This window comes from Chelon labrosus (genome assembly GCF_963514085.1).
Source record: "Chelon labrosus genome assembly, chromosome: 12".
Lineage (NCBI taxonomy): Eukaryota > Metazoa > Chordata > Actinopteri > Mugiliformes > Mugilidae > Chelon > Chelon labrosus.
In genome coordinates, this window is record NC_140345.1 from 28,073,944 (window position 1) to 28,089,490 (window position 15,547).

At 43.1% G+C, this 15,547-nt stretch overlaps 1 protein-coding gene across 2 annotated transcripts; it reads left to right on the forward strand.

The window, feature by feature from the left end:
• The first annotated feature begins 2,755 nt into the window (after positions 1 to 2,755).
• bola1 (bolA family member 1) lies at positions 2,756 to 4,619 on the forward strand. 2 transcript variants are annotated; one of them, XM_084557048.1, is made up of 3 exons: positions 2,756 to 2,824; positions 2,920 to 3,028; positions 3,722 to 4,619. In XM_084557048.1, exon 3 carries the CDS (start codon positions 3,748 to 3,750, stop codon positions 4,198 to 4,200), a length of 453 nt encoding a protein of 150 aa, XP_084413174.1. In that variant the 5' UTR covers positions 2,756 to 2,824; positions 2,920 to 3,028; positions 3,722 to 3,747; the 3' UTR covers positions 4,201 to 4,619. The 2 variants fall into 2 exon arrangements, with proteins under 2 accessions (XP_084413174.1, XP_084413175.1); XM_084557049.1 differs by lacking the exon at positions 2,756 to 2,824 and having other exon boundaries at positions 3,002 to 3,028; positions 3,725 to 4,619.
• The last annotated feature ends 10,928 nt before the right edge of the window (positions 4,620 to 15,547 follow it).

Sequence of the window (15,547 nt, forward strand, 5' to 3'; positions counted from 1 at the left end):
ACCGCCCTCCGCCACGAAAGTGTCATTGTCTCCCTCTCACTTTGTCTCCACGCTGATCCAAATCTGACATCTGCCCCATTTACTAAGAGTGTGCCATGAGTACCACCTGCCAAATATTTTCTATGGCCTGAGTTTACACATTAAACCATCAGTTCTCTGTTATACATATGAAGATATGTAAATAAATTAACTCTGATGTAACTAATAAGATAGCTTTTCAAAGCCCTGGATCTATTCTTTGCCGTGGGCGAAACAAGAACGCCTGGACTCGTTACTGTGTGTTGTACTGAAAACTTTCTGTTCCCTCTGAGTCTTTGAGGTGCTCTTGTTTCTGACCAATAGGAAGCTAAATACAGGCCAGCAAGTTATAAATGGAGCGTAAAATTCACCAGATCCCCTCTTAAAAGCACATTTAGAGTAAATAAATGCACATTAGCTCGTATAAAAGCTAAGCCGTCCTATTCTCTGTTTGTTGTCCTGTATCATCCATGAACACGAGAGCAACAGGATAACTGTTTGGATTTAAAACCAGTTCAGGCTCACGTCTGAGTCAGGACCGTCTTCTTGTAGAAACATATCTGAGCTTATGTCACAGGGTTCTTTTGTATAATTAACTTGTTGCCTGAGCGACAGTCAATTGTGAGCGCAAAAAGTTAACGAAGCAATAAGTGTTTCTGGGTATTTTGTCTCTCGGTCTCTCCTCTGACGCTGTTCGAGAACATTACTAAGATGCTGAGTGTCGGCTTAATAACGGCACCGGACGCAGCAGCCAACATTCGTGTGTACTCTCTAAAAAACAACCCTAGGTCTTGAGGCTTTTTGTCGATAAAAATTGCATCGCCATTAATTAAATGTAACAAAGAATCTATCACCTTTGTCACTGTATCGTGCTGTAGAATCTGTAGTTGATTGTTTGTAAGTATAGAAACTGTGGAATCATAAATATATATATAAATATATATATATATATATACAGTATATAAAAAAAGTTAGAAAAAAAAGACGTGTAAATGAACAATGCTGTATGTTGTCTTTGATTTTGTGTATTTTGTAAATGAGAATGAAATCCAAGTAAATACATCAATGTCAAATACCGGGTATGAATCATAGTTTAGACTAAATGTGGCAACATGAGTTCCGTTTAAAGGTGTGTGAGGTTTTTTCTTATATTTTCTCATTGTTGATTTTTGATTGGGCTTGCACTTTGCTGCGACGTCCCTTTGGGATCGCAGCGGACGACAAAGAAACCATGAAGAATAAAACAAGTGGAAACAAATAATGACGAGGAGTCGGTCCGTGTCGTTTCTGTGTGTCTGCCACGCGCTGGTTTTTGATTTTAACTGGTGGAGACAGATGTGGAGTTAACTCCATTTTTCTGCTTTCACGATATTTGCTAGTTTGCAGGAAGCTGCTAAAGATGCATGCACGTCAGCTGGAGCTAATTTTAGTCATACAGCACAAAACCACAGGTTTATAAGAGGGCGTTACAATCTGCAGCTACATTTATCAGTTTAACACATTATTTTACATGTAAAGACAAATGTACATTTCACTTTAGATGCAGCAGCAGAAAGAAATCAGTGCAGTCACTTAACTCACTAGTTAAATCACATTACTCTCTTTCAAAGAAGAAATAAAAGACATTTAAACATACTGCAATGCTTTTTGATTTTGCATGTTCTTCCTTCAAGTAAAATAAAAATAAAAAGTCGTTTTTTCCCCCCTTATTCAAAATATTTCGAGTTTAACTACTGGTTTACAAAAAATACAATACAATAACAATTTTAATTACGAAATCAGATAATAGTTCACATGCTCTAACATTTTATTATCATCCATTCTAGCTGCTTTCATGACAATAAGCTGTTGTTTAAATTCCTGCAGGTATTTGATAAAATATTCTGTTAGTACAGACTGGAGATGCATCATATTAACATCATGATAGTCTACTAGAGCTAATTTTACTTATAGATTCCAATTACAGGTAAGTATCTGGACATTAGCCGACCCTAGTCATACAAGTTTCTCATGAACAACATCGACACGTGTTCCTATTTACACCCCAACTCCCCTCCAGTCTCCTAGAACTGAAGAAGCTTCTTGAATGAAATGTCTTAAAAAGATATTCTACAAGTCCAGTTGCTTTTGTTTCATCTTGTTTTTTAAGATGCTTATACAGGATAAAATCCACAAACTGTGTGAGCAAAGACTCGATATACTGGAGTTTAAACCATGTCCATACACAGTCTCCTATTTCCTGGAGTTCAGATGTAATTAAACACTCGACTCAACACTGTTTCATAGACAGGTGTGAGATTTTTTTAAGGGGCCAAAAGCCATGGGAAGAGGACAAGAAGGTAGGACGCCTTTATGGAGTTTGGATTTAGCTACGCCGTTAAAAAAAATGTAGAATGATATGACAAAGGGACAAAAAGAGACAATACTCAGCTCTGACATAAATAAAACAAAAGAAAACACTTTTAACTGGAGTAAGTTTGATTTAAGAATTTAAAAAGATCAAGAAATTTATGTTAAATGTTGATTAAGAAAATCAGAATTTACTTTTTGTTATTGTTGTTATTCAAAAGTACCAGATGGTGGCGGTAGTGCACCATGTTTTCAGTCCACAATAAAGCTCAAGAAGAAGAAGAAGAAGAAGAAGAAGAAGAAGAAGAAGAAGAAGAAGAAGAAGAAGAAGAAGAAGTGGCATAATAATAACAAGACGAAGAAGAATTGCACTATACAGAGAAATTATCTTTCTTTCGCTTAGCTGTTTTTCTTATCTTATCTGGCCTCTTGAATGAGACAGTCGACACAATACGAAGTTAAAACATTTTATTATTATTATTATTATTTTATTATAATTATTTAGTACGTTTTACGTTTTTTTTCTATTAAATCTCTCGCTCCTCTCTCCAGTCCAGTTGGTGGCGGTAATACATCTTTAAGCTGGTTTGCTAACCGCTTATTAAAAGCAACAGAAGAAGAAGAAGAAGAAGAAGAAGAAGAAGAAGACCTCACTTGCAAGGTGAGTAAACTAATTTCACACTTATCTGATGTTTATTTAATCTATAATTATATAATTGTACTATAAAACACATACGGTTACATATTTCATAGAGTTGACTGTGTCTTAAAGACCGTGCGTGGTGTTTCACGACAGCTAGCTAACAGCTAATGCTAGCAAGCAAAGCAGTTAGTTAGCTAACGTTTAGCTTGAGACCTTTGCTAATAACCAGGTTAGCTTTGTTTGCCTGAGTCTGGCAGGTACTGTTTATTTTTAATCCTCGATGATCTCCATCGTGGACCCACAGTCGCTTTAATCAGGTGCAATTAATTCAGTTCACTTGCCAGAAATTCTTCCTTTTACATGTTCACTAATATTTACTTTTTACTGGAAATGGGCTCGAGTATAATAAGTGAATATAGTTATTATTAAAAAATACATTTCTAATCTAAGACTGAATAATATGCGGTTACTTCCAAGTAAGTTATAACAAAAGTGAAGTAAATAACACTGGTTATCTGGTTACCATGGCTCCTGTCAGTGGGTGGTGTTTATTTGTCAGCTAGTGAACATTTAGTCCTTAAAGTCTGATGTTAGAAGCAGGAAAATGGACTTAAAAGTCCAAGGCAGGAAAAGACGTGAGCTAGAATGTTTCATTGTCATCTTTTCAAATTAAATAACACGTCTTCTGTATTTATACCCTTCTGGTTCCAGTAGGTGGTCTCCTGCCACAAACTCCGATGCTTCCCAGCGTCCTCCGCTGTGCTCGCCCCGTCTCCACCTGTTTCGCCTTAACCCGGCCTCTGGCCCACTTCAGACCACACATGGACCCGGACCCCAGCCGGCCCGTCGAGAGGGCGATCAGGACCAAACTGACTGACACGCTGACGCCGGACCACTTAGAAGTCCACAACGAAAGCCACATGCACGCCGTGCCTCCCGGCTCCGAGTCCCACTTCCGCGTCCTGGTGGTCAGCTCCCGGTTCGAGGGTCTGCCGCTGATTCAGCGCCACCGCCTGGTCAATGAGGCTTTGAAAGAGGAGTTGAGTAGCTGCGTTCATGCTCTGGCTATCCAGGCAAAGACTCCGGAGCAGTGGGGCAGCAACCCGGCTCTAGCTAAGAGTCCACCCTGCATGGGGGGCTCGAGAGGCGATCACACCGTGGAGGAGAAACTCAAGGCCGGCCGAGAGTGAAGTGTTGGACTGAAATGTGAAGAGTGCAGGTGAATGCTTTAAGGGGAAGTATATGCAAGAGTGTTTTCTCTTTACTTATACACAGCAGGATATTTGCAGGTCATTTAGTTTAGATTATATGAATCAATACAAAGAAGAAAGCCACTACTACATAAGTTGTAGTTTTCCACACAGCTGCTGAACAAGTACAATACAGAGGACACGCTAGAATTAATGTGTCCCTACTCGTAGCTCTGTGTCAGATAAGCTCTCATAATAAACCTTGTCCTGGCTACAGTAGGTCACAAGTCATACCTGCATTTCTGCAAGTGTCAAGAAACAGTATTCTCATAATTCTACTTATGAGACTCAAGATTGAAAGCTTAAATATATTTATTTGACCAAGTAGAACTGTTAAAATAAAGCATTTACACGGTGAATTTGTGAATGACGGGGGTTAATTCTTGTTTTCAGTTTGTTCTTCTTTAGCACCTTAAAGGATTGGATCAATGAAATTGTTTGGCATGAACAGAAGGATATGAAAACTATGTAATCCTTTCTGCCGGTATTTACTACTATGTTCAAATCTAAACATAGTAGGATAATGAGGATACTGTCTGCAGCCCTGGCCCTCAGGTGGTCAAATCTGTTGAATGCGTTTGTCTCTGACATCTTCCCGTACACCCAAGAAGTGACCTCTCCTCATTATTATTATTAGAGTTGCATGTTTATTCATGCATTGCACAGATGTGTAGGACGGCCTGAGCGTGCAAACTGGCAGCAGCAGTGAACAGGTGAGCTGGAAGACACCGTTATACTCACTAAATATAAATCATGTTAAATATTTATTCAGACCAGAGCTGAGATAATGAATCCTAACACGCTGTCTTTGCAGTGACTTGTTTTTAAGAGGGCGTGTAGCACAGGTCAGTAACTAGATTTACATGGATAATATATTTTATTTATAGGATTGAAATAAAAGGATCTGATACGACAAAACAATCACAACAGAATTCTTATGGTGGCGTTGCCCACTGAAGCATCAAATCTGCTGGAAATACGACAGAAAAACAATTTTTCCTCCAACTTTTTTGAAAATACTGAATCGTTTGCCGTCCACATGGATTCCTGCTTGGTTCATCTTTTCAAACACTCCTTGTTCTTGTTTTTCTACCTCCATGTTGTTTTTGTCCCTCCTGGAAACTCCTCACCTGATGTTTACCCCAACCAGAGAGAAACCAGCAGGTCAAGAGTTTACATGGTTATTGGGATTATCAGATTATCACAGGTTTACACCACCACCTCTACATCTGATTTTTTAAATTCTGATCGTCAGTGGAACGGGTTAAAGCTTACGCTGCAGACACATTTTCTGCTCGCGCAGCTGTAATTTCTTGCAGAGTCACTTTCTGATCAGACTAATACGTTTACAAAAATATCTTTAAGATGACTAATCATGACTGGTGCCAATTTACACACTGCAATTTCACTAAATCTCTGCCCTGTATTAATTAGGATTAAAGAATAAGTTACTAATACGATGGCAGCTCCAAAAGTTGTGATAAAAATCTATTTTAATATCTAACAGGGACTGAGGACAGACAGAAGAACCTGACATAAGAGACGTGTCTGTGCTTGAGGAGTTAATGTCAGTACCACTGGATGAACACATGAGGACAGTATGTGCACAAGACAAACTGGACTCTAGTCGATGAACTGCAGAGATGTCTTCATTATTTCCCTTAAAGTTGAACAGAAATCATCCAGGCAGTTTTCATTTTATTATAAAAAGCTTCTCACAGCATTATGTCTTAATTTATCAGTCAGTGCTGTGTGTGTGTGTATACACACACACACACATATATATATATATATATATATAGTTGAATCTTCTATAAATCCAATAAGAAATACATAAATACAAATACAGGATAAATTAAAAGCTTAAAAGTCTTACTGGTGTCTTAGTCTCACAGTGACCGGCTCAACACAACGTTTTACAAAAGTACAAAATGTTCTGTGGTTTGTTTTCAGTATGACACACTCTTTACTGAGTGGGTGTGTGTGGGTGAGTGGGTGGGCGTCTATTTTTGTCTTGTCTCGTATGTGTCACTGTGAAGGTCTTCTTGTCCTACCCTCGACCCCGATGACGGCCAACAATCACTCCTCGGGGCCCGCCGGAGCGATAACGCCAGTAAAAATGACCGGTGGGAGTCTGAAACAAAAACACGCAGCATTCATTCATCTGCCAGATTCATTTGCTGAAGATACTCGTGAAGGGTTTTGTCCAGATTTGATGCGACGCAAAATATTTTAGGGCGCCAAAATCACAAAGCCAGAGCAAACTTTTAACGCTTTGCTGCGAAGTGATTCAGAGTTATTGTTAGCCCGTAAAGGCAGGCCTTCGGTGGAATGCGGTGTCACCTCAAGGTAATGCGTGTCGTCTTCTGCAATCATCCTCCCTTGCCTGGAATTGACAGCCTGTCAGGCCTCACAAAAGGCTCCGGTGAGGAGGGTGAACAACTGGTGTCGCTGGTTTGGGAAAAAGGAAAACAGTAACACAACCACTTTATGACCCCTGCTCGCCCATTAGAGCCGGCAGGCCTGAGGGGGGGCAAAGAAGCAAGACGCGAGGGCTGTGGGAGAAAGCAATAAGCTGGGCCGGACTGCCCCGGGACCTGCAGACTGTCTCTGCCAATGAGATTTATGTGTCACAGCTCCAGGTGCTGTTATGATGGAGAGGGAAAAGTCATCAAGGATGATGAGGTGGAGTGCAGCGACTTGTCTTGCACTTAAAAGCCTGGGCTGTTTTACATGTGTGAGTAGTACATCACCTCTTTAGTCGTGGCAGTTATACGGCTAAATGACAGGGCCGGGCTGAGGACGGCCACTTGTTTTGGCCGGAGGTGGAACATTTTACCCTGAGTATTTTTGAGGATCAGTAATTTAGTTTTCACCAGAACAGATACTGACGCAGTAGTTTGGGAATCTGAGAGACGACTGCAGCAGAACAAGGAGACTTTTAACTTTGCTATAAACTACAGGTGGTCACTACTTCATCACCTTAAGAGGATTTGGCTGACTTGCTCTAATACGGCGCAGACTCCTCTACAATTACCACATGGTCCCGTTTATCTGCTTCTGCCGATCCTCAACTTTAATCACATTTATGTCAAGAAATGTTCTTGAAATACTCGACGTACCCGACCAGGAAAAACTGTCCACCTTGAATAAAGAAAAGTAAAAAAAAAAATGCAATTTGATTAGTTAAATATCAGTTTTTGCTTATTAATTTATATTTTCCTATTTCTTACAGAGTGTCTGAAATCGTCCTTCTATTCTGATCTTGTGTTTAATTTTTATTATAAGGACGTTTAATTAAATCTGTCCCCATGTTTCCCTCACGTACATTAAGAGCTGCACCCCTGTACACCAGTCCTCCTCCGTCCATCGTCCAGACTCCATCAGTGATGGATCTGTCTCCGGCCCCAGGTCGGGCCCCATATGGCCCTGGAGGGTTGCAGCAGGTCAGTGGGAACCCACCTTGGCAGCGCTGCTCCTGCGTCAGAGCCCCAGGACAGATGGTGCCAGGCTGGGGCTGGGACCCCGGGCGAGGCAGGGTTCCCGCGATGGAACAGCCGCTGATTTACGCCGCGGCTCCGGACCGAGGGCCGGAGAGCAGGGGGCTCCTTCTGCGCAGCTGACCCCTGCTGGCTGCAGGGTCATCCGTCGGTAGGAAGGGAGGGAGGGTGGGGGGAGAGGGGGGAGAGGGGGGAGAGTGGACGGTGGGGTGGGTACGACAAATGGGTGTCTGAGAAAGGGTGGTTTGGTCGTCCCTGGGGGACTGGCGTCGTCTTCTGCCCCCCACACACCCCACCGGGCAGCTGCAGGATCTGTGCAGCATGTGTGTGCAGAGAGACGCCTGTTAAACACATTTCATTTAAACCTCGACAAGAACAACAATCATTACATTTATTGTCTTTACAGCTGAAGCTCTTGTTGTTGTGAACACGGTTCAGTCCTGTAGTCTCTTTTATTATTTAATTTGGAACAGCTCTGATGTTGGACTCTATTAGAAACAAAATCATCCGTCCTAATTTAAAGCTCCAACGCAGTTCGTTGGGACAATTACAAAAAAAAACAGTTGAACTTAAGGTGATGGTAATAGGCTATTAAGGCCTTTTAATTGGAAAGACTCCCCCCTCCTCCTCCTCCTCCTCCTCCTCCTCCTCCTCCTCCTCTTCTCTAACTCTCTCTCTCCCCACACCGCTGACTAATGAAATCAGTGAATAGATGTCTTAAAAGGGACGGACAAAGGCAGAGATAGGGAGAAGACAATATCCTTGTGTGGGAGAATTAGTTACACTCAGTAGTCTAAGTATTCAAAGCACAGCGTTTTAAAAAAAAAAAAAGATTTTAGGAGGGGAGGCTATGGGGAGGGGGGGGGGGGGGGGGGGGATTAAGAGAAAAGTCCACACAGGTGGGTTGCTGGGAGGGAGCAGGGAGGGGGTCACATGACAGGACGTTACCTCGTTTGATAAACAACAGCCGGGGCCCACAGGAAGGAGGAAGGGAGTTATTTTATAGGCGGAATTAACTGCTTCACCACATCAGGTATTCATTACGGCAAATCTCCCAGGTGTGCTGTACGTGAGAGTAAAGGCACAACAACGTCGGGAGGCAGCTCTGGGCTCCACGTGTATCTGTGGGCAACAAGTGTAGGAGTCAACGCCGAAGAACAACCTTTAAAAGCAAAGTAATACTTTTTTTCTGTTGCTTTTTCTTAAATCATCTTTCTGTTTCATCTGTTTTTAGTCTTTTTAGTCTTTTTATTTCTTTTTAATTTTAATTTTAATTTTCACCTAGTGACTGGTACTTGTGTCTGTGAATCAATGTGCATTCTTCATTTTATTTGTGTAAAAGCACTTTGGGTTGCCTTTGGTATGAAATGTGCTATATAAATAAAATTGCCTTGCCTTGCCTTGCCTTTAGAATCTGTGCATTTAAAGCTGTGTTTGCTCTGTTAATGCTTCCTAAAGTTATCCTAATTAAATCAAAAGGTTGACAGAACTTGCTAAACTGCAATTTATTTCACAGAAGATAAGATTTATGATTGAAATGTGTTTGTTTTTTAGGTCAGCAGCAAAATTAGTAGTGTAACTAATGACATCTAAAACACAAGCCTTTTGTTTTGCACCATCTACAACCCCCCTCCTCTCCTTTCCCCTCCCCACCCAAAAAAAATTGAAGTCCCTGGACACACGCGTGGTCATCAGACGTCCCCCCACCCCCCTCCTGCAGGTCTGCTGATCCCTCCGCCGTCCCCCCGTCCCACCGAACGGAAATGAGACGCCACCGACAGCGTTTGTGACGAGTCAGCTGACGGCCGGAGTGAAAAAAGTGAATTGTCAGAGACGGTAACATCTGTATCTGCGCTGATGTGTGACAGGCTTGTTGTTAATGCTGTTTTTTGTTCCCCTCTGTGCAGGTCAGTCAGTCACATGATCCCAGGCAGTAAGTCATGGGAGTTTTATCCTGGAGGGGGGGGCAGGGTGTTAAAGGCATGGGGCTGGTTAGGCTGGTTTTTGGGCCAGAGTGCACAGGCCAAGGCCTTCGCCCTAAGCCCTGCACACTCAGTTACTGACACGCATGCAGCTCCCCTCCCCTCTCCTCCCGCCCCCTCCCCTCCCCTCCCCTCCCCTCCAGGGCACTAACCAGAGGAGTGTGCATGTCAAGACAGATGGGTCACAGATAAGACTCTTTCAAGGCCTTCTTTCTAGGCTCCCTCATTACCCTCTCTCAACTCTCCCTCAACCTCTGTGATCTTCCCACTCCTGCTATCCAGCTTCAAACCTGCACCTCATTCCTATTGCGCCCCCCCCCCCACCTTTCCTTTTCCATTTGCCGTCAGTCAAGCTGTTTTCTGTGCACACCACCACGGCGTTTTACTCACCCTCCTACACTTCAGTTTCACCTCTCTTCATCAACTTTCATTCACCTTTTTAGGATCCGCTCCGTGTTCCTCTCCACAATCGCCCCTCAGCCTCTCCGGGGGTCCCACTTACTCACATCTGAACCCTGACACATGATTTTCTCCCCCCTCCCTCCCGCCTCCCTGCCTCCCTTTTCCCCCTCATTCTTTAGTCTCTCAACGAGGATTACATTCACTTAACCCCCTGGAGTACTCGCCACCCTATACGATCATGTTTATATCTCATGCACAGCCCGAAGCTCTTACCATATCACCGTATTATGTTGTTGCTTCTCCCCCCCGGGGGTATTACTCAGCACTGATGTTTTAGTCGAGAGGTTGTAAGTTATTCAAACATCGGGGTTTTAGAATATTTTCAGAGTGACAGCCAGGGAGCAGGAACACGCAGCACACCTCCAAAGAACATAATCCTCACAGAGCGGCCTTCTTTTTTTTTTTTTTACGGCCCGCTGCAGAAAGACTCATAAAGCTCCACTCCAATATCTTTATCACCATAAAAACCCAGAGCGAGCGTTAACAGAGATTGATCACATTTATGGCAGAAGCTTCAGATATCACAGAGGAGAACTGATGAGGATCGGGTTTTCCGGAGCGGTCGGGGGCGTCTCTGTGCACCTGGTGCGCTCCAGATTTAGATGACATACAAAAAATATTTGTGATACGTGTGAATTAGCATTGACGCTAGCATGTGTAGCTCCTGTCTCTCAGTTAGCCTGTTCATTGGTGTGGAATATCTCAGCAACTGTTGGGACAAACTGCTGATGTTAGGAGGCGTTCATGGCGCCCAGAGGACGTATTAACGATATTAACATTTGTAGTTTTAAGTGAAACGTCTCCACTATCAGTAACTTTTTCTTTTAGGTTAAGTTTTTTTGGTTCATCACTAAATTCCTGCAGATTTATTGACATTCCCTTCAGCATAATTAGCAAATGGTGTCCAAATGTGCAGGATAACTAGGCACTAGTTGTCCAAGGTAGTCCCTGACTGTTTATTTACCACAGTTAAAACGGATGGAGCTTTGTTGAGCATCATTTTTGTTGCATCCAGTGTCCGTACGAGGTTAACATTTGTAGTTTTAGGTGAAACGTCTCTGCTGTCAGTCAGATTTCCTCCTGGATGATTTATGATCCTTTTGGTGCAATTTTTCCTCAGGCATCAGGTCAGATTTTTGGTTTGTCCAGTTTTTTGGTTCGTCACTAAATCCATGCAAATTTACTGACATTTCCTTTAGCCTAAAATTTAGTGTCCAAATGTGCAGGATAACTTGGCACTAGTTGTCCAAGGTGTTGTCCAACCATGTGGGGAATGAAATTAGTTTATTTACCATAGTTAAAATGGATGGAGCTTTGTTGTGCATCATTTCTGTTGCATCTAGTATCAGTACGAGGTTAACATTTGTAGTTTTAGCTGAAACGTCTCCACTATCATTTATATTTCTGTCAGAGTAAATTATAATCAGTTTGATGAACTTGATTTTCAGTTTGTCCAGTTTTTTGGTTCATCACTAAATCCCCGCAAATTTTATTGACTTTCCCACCGGCCTCAGCTAATTGGCTAATTAGTTATTTTGATTAAATGTGCAGGATAATTTGGCACCAGTTGACCAAGGTGTGGTCCTGCTATGTGGGCATCCAGCTTCAGTATGAGGGTAACATTTGTAGTTTATTACTAAATCTACTTCATCAGTCTTCATCCAGTCTATCTCAGGGTTAACACAGAGAGACACTCACACCTACGGCCAATTTAGAATCACCAATGAACCTAACCAGCATGTCTTTGGACGGTGGGAGGAAGCTGGAGAACCTGGAGAGAACCCAAGCAGACACAGGAAGAACATGCAGACTCCACACAGAAAGGAACCAGTCGACCCATGGATTAGAATCCAGAACCTTCTTGCATGTAAGGAATGATTTTGCACGGTTAAAATAGATGTACCAAAGTTGTGCATCACTTTTGTTGCATAAAATTAGTTTGAGAACTTTTGCAACAGGTTTGTTCAGTGATACCAGCGTCTCTCATTCATTATTTACTCTCTAATTTAGTTTTGATTTGTCAGTTTTGCCCAGATTCAGATCTCGCTCTGGCCTGTTGATGTTGAGGAGCGTTTCATAAATTCTCAATGGACATTAAGTTGTTTAAGTTTATCTTTTGCAGCTGGCTCTGGATTCATTTAGAGATGTTTCTTCAGGTTAGATATGAAAAGATTTTACTCTCTCTTGTAATGTATTGTAGTGTTGGACATGAAATGTGCCAGAACAAAACCCTTCCAGAGTTAATTGAGTCTTGTTTTGTCGGTGTCAGAAATTTGCAGAAACCTGACGTCTGGTGTGGAGGTCTGTCCGTTTAGCAGAAAGGATGCTGGGAGCTTAATTTTAGCCTCCATGTCACATCCTAACAACAACACGCAGGACTTTTGTGTCGATTGTGTCCTGAGAGGAAGATCCAGCGATGCCCCCTCTATAGGGTCATCTTTGAGTCCTATATTAACCCATAAGCGATATTGTTGAGGCAGCGGTTCGGGTCAAAAGGGGTCAGGTCTACGCGAGGCCAGTAAACGCAGGGTTAATCTGGGCTCTTCCAGATGTACTGGCCGCCTCAAAGGAGCGGCGAACGCTCCGCTCGGACTTCCACAAAACGTGATCTATTGTTCGTCTGTCAGCCGCGCCGTGATATATTCTGTCCTACCCTCGTGGACAAAACGTACCCCGGCGATTATACAAGCGGGGGCCGTTCGCCCTCCAACAACGCCGGCGCGGTGACTGTGGACACCAGGCAGCTTGACCTCAGGGTCTCGCACTTCTTTGTTTCCACTGACCTCTGTTTCTTTTACCCCCCCTCCCTCCTCCCCTCTGAACCTAAAACCTCTGTCCTTCCAGCCCCCCCCATCTATTCCCATCAACCACCTTCTTCTCCCACACACTCTTCACACACATACAAATAAAGAAACAGCCCCCCCCCCTATAGTTTATTTTATTAGCACTTTGAAACCCAGGCCTTTTACAGGGGAGTGGATTGAAAAAATAATAGGAAGGAGCTTTAATTAGGAGAGTTATTAGGGTTCAAATAAAACAGCGGGGTCAGGGGGGAGCGCTGGGTCAACTGGGAGTGTGTGGGCTTTGATTTGAGGACGCCTTCATCTCTGGGTTTGACCCTCATCGTTCACAGAGTGGATCAGGGTAACGCTGCAGGAACAGGACACGTCCCCTGGAGGACAGGGTGAGTAGTGGTGCCTCCACAGAAAGGACAGGGTTCAGGTCCAGCTGAGTGTCAGTGTGAACAGTACAGGACGATTCAGATTCAGATTCTTTAAAGTCTTGTTGACGTCACTAAGAAAAACACAGTAAGTAAATCTATACTGGTGCTACTACATCTACTAGTACTATTACTACTACTGCTGATACTAGTACTAGAGCTACTAGAAGGTTTTTTTTTTTAGTATTACTACTACTACTAGTGGTACAGATACTAGTACTACAACCACTGCTATTTCTACTACTACTGATAATGAGTCTAGTACTACAACTACTAGTATTGCTACTACTACTGATGGTGATACTTATAACAGCTACTACTATTGCTACTACTGCTGATATTAGTACTAGAACTACTAGTATGTTTTTTAGTATTACTACTACTATTATTACTACTACCACTGGTACTGATGCAAGTACTACAACTACTAGTATGACTACTTTTACTATTGAGGCTAGTACTATAACCACTATTAATTCTACTACAACCGATAATGAGTGTAGTACTACAACTACTAGTATTGCTACTACTGCTGATACTGATACTAGTACTAGAACTACTAGTATTACTACTATTAATACTGGTACTAGTGCTGCAACTACTAGTATTACTACTATTAATACTGATACTAGTACTAGAACTACTAGTATTACTACTATTAATACTGGTACTAGTGCTGCAGCTACTACTACTACTACTGATACTAGTGCTACAACTACTGAATCCATCTGCTGAGAACACACTGCTCATGTGCTACATACTGTGAGCTGCAGATATGTATAGCCTGTATAAAAACAGGCAGCACCTCAGCACCATCAGTAGCATTTAATAGTACTCTACAGCGTGTTGTCAGATGGGATAGTGTAGCAGCTAAAGGTCTAATAACTTTATCAAATAGTTGATGTGCAGCCTCCTTCTCTCTGTTACCACAGGACGTTTGGTGAAGTTGTTAACTGACTGCTGTCCAGAGGAGTTGGACCGTTCCTCTGCTAGCGTTAGCCTTTTCAGATGTATTGCAGTAGTACTTTAGTTGTATTTCAGGACTGACATGTCAGGATAGTGTGGGTTTCATCTTTAGTGAAGTATTTCCGAACACTTGATGAACTGCTGCTAGTTTGCTGCAACGACCCTTCTCACCTGTCTTCTAGGAGGTGTCCATGTTGTTATTGTCACGTGATCAGTCTGTATGACCTCTTGTAGACATGCGTGTTTGCTCAGTACCAGGTTTACCCCCCCACGCCCCCATCCCACCCCGTCCTCTGTGATCTGTCCTTCTTCAGATTGTATCCTGGGAGCCCTCTACAATTTCCTTTACTTCCGACTCCCTTCTGTCCCCCTTCTCGCGTTCCCCCTCTCCTCCCGAACGGCCGCTCCCCTCCCAGCTTTCTCGCTGTTTACCAAACACACCAACAGCCACTTCCTCCCTCCCTCCCTCCCTCTTCCCTCCCTCTTCCCTCGCTCCTGCACATGCATTTCTTTGTTTGCGCTCATCTGAGTAGAAAATGGTTCCCAACTACCGGCGGGGCTGCAGTGTGAGACAGGAGGCCTTAAGTGGTGCTCGCTATAGCGGGGGGGGGGGGGGGGGCATTGGAACAGGGACTCTGGATGCTGCTGCTGCCGGCACTCTATCTGTCTCCTGTGAGGGGGGTGAGGGAGGGTGAGAAAGGATGAGGAAGATCTGCACTGTGATCAGTGGAGCAGGTGATGAAGAGCTTTACTGTGAATTCTCTGTAAATTCTACAACGACAAGTTACCATTTGACTTTAACCGGCCTTCTGAGGGTGTCCTGTGGTGTCTGGACAGGATGTTGTTAGTGGGGGGGGGGGGGGGGGAATTGGTTGGTGGGGCTTCTGTGGATCATCCCACAGGTCATAATGTTGTGGCTGATTGGTGTATCTGTTCTGTTTCTGTTCTTTTTTTGCAGGGGCTGCATGTTTTGGTGTTGTTTTGAAGCTGCTTTCCTCACATGACAGTTTCTAAGAGATTTGGATTAAAAAAAAAAAAAAAAAAACAGACTAAAGGATTGCAGAGCTCGGCCGATGCTTTTCCCAGAATTCAGCCACAGACATTATTTGTCAGAAAGGGATTAAATCTTCATCCCTAAACTACCAACTGTATGTCGT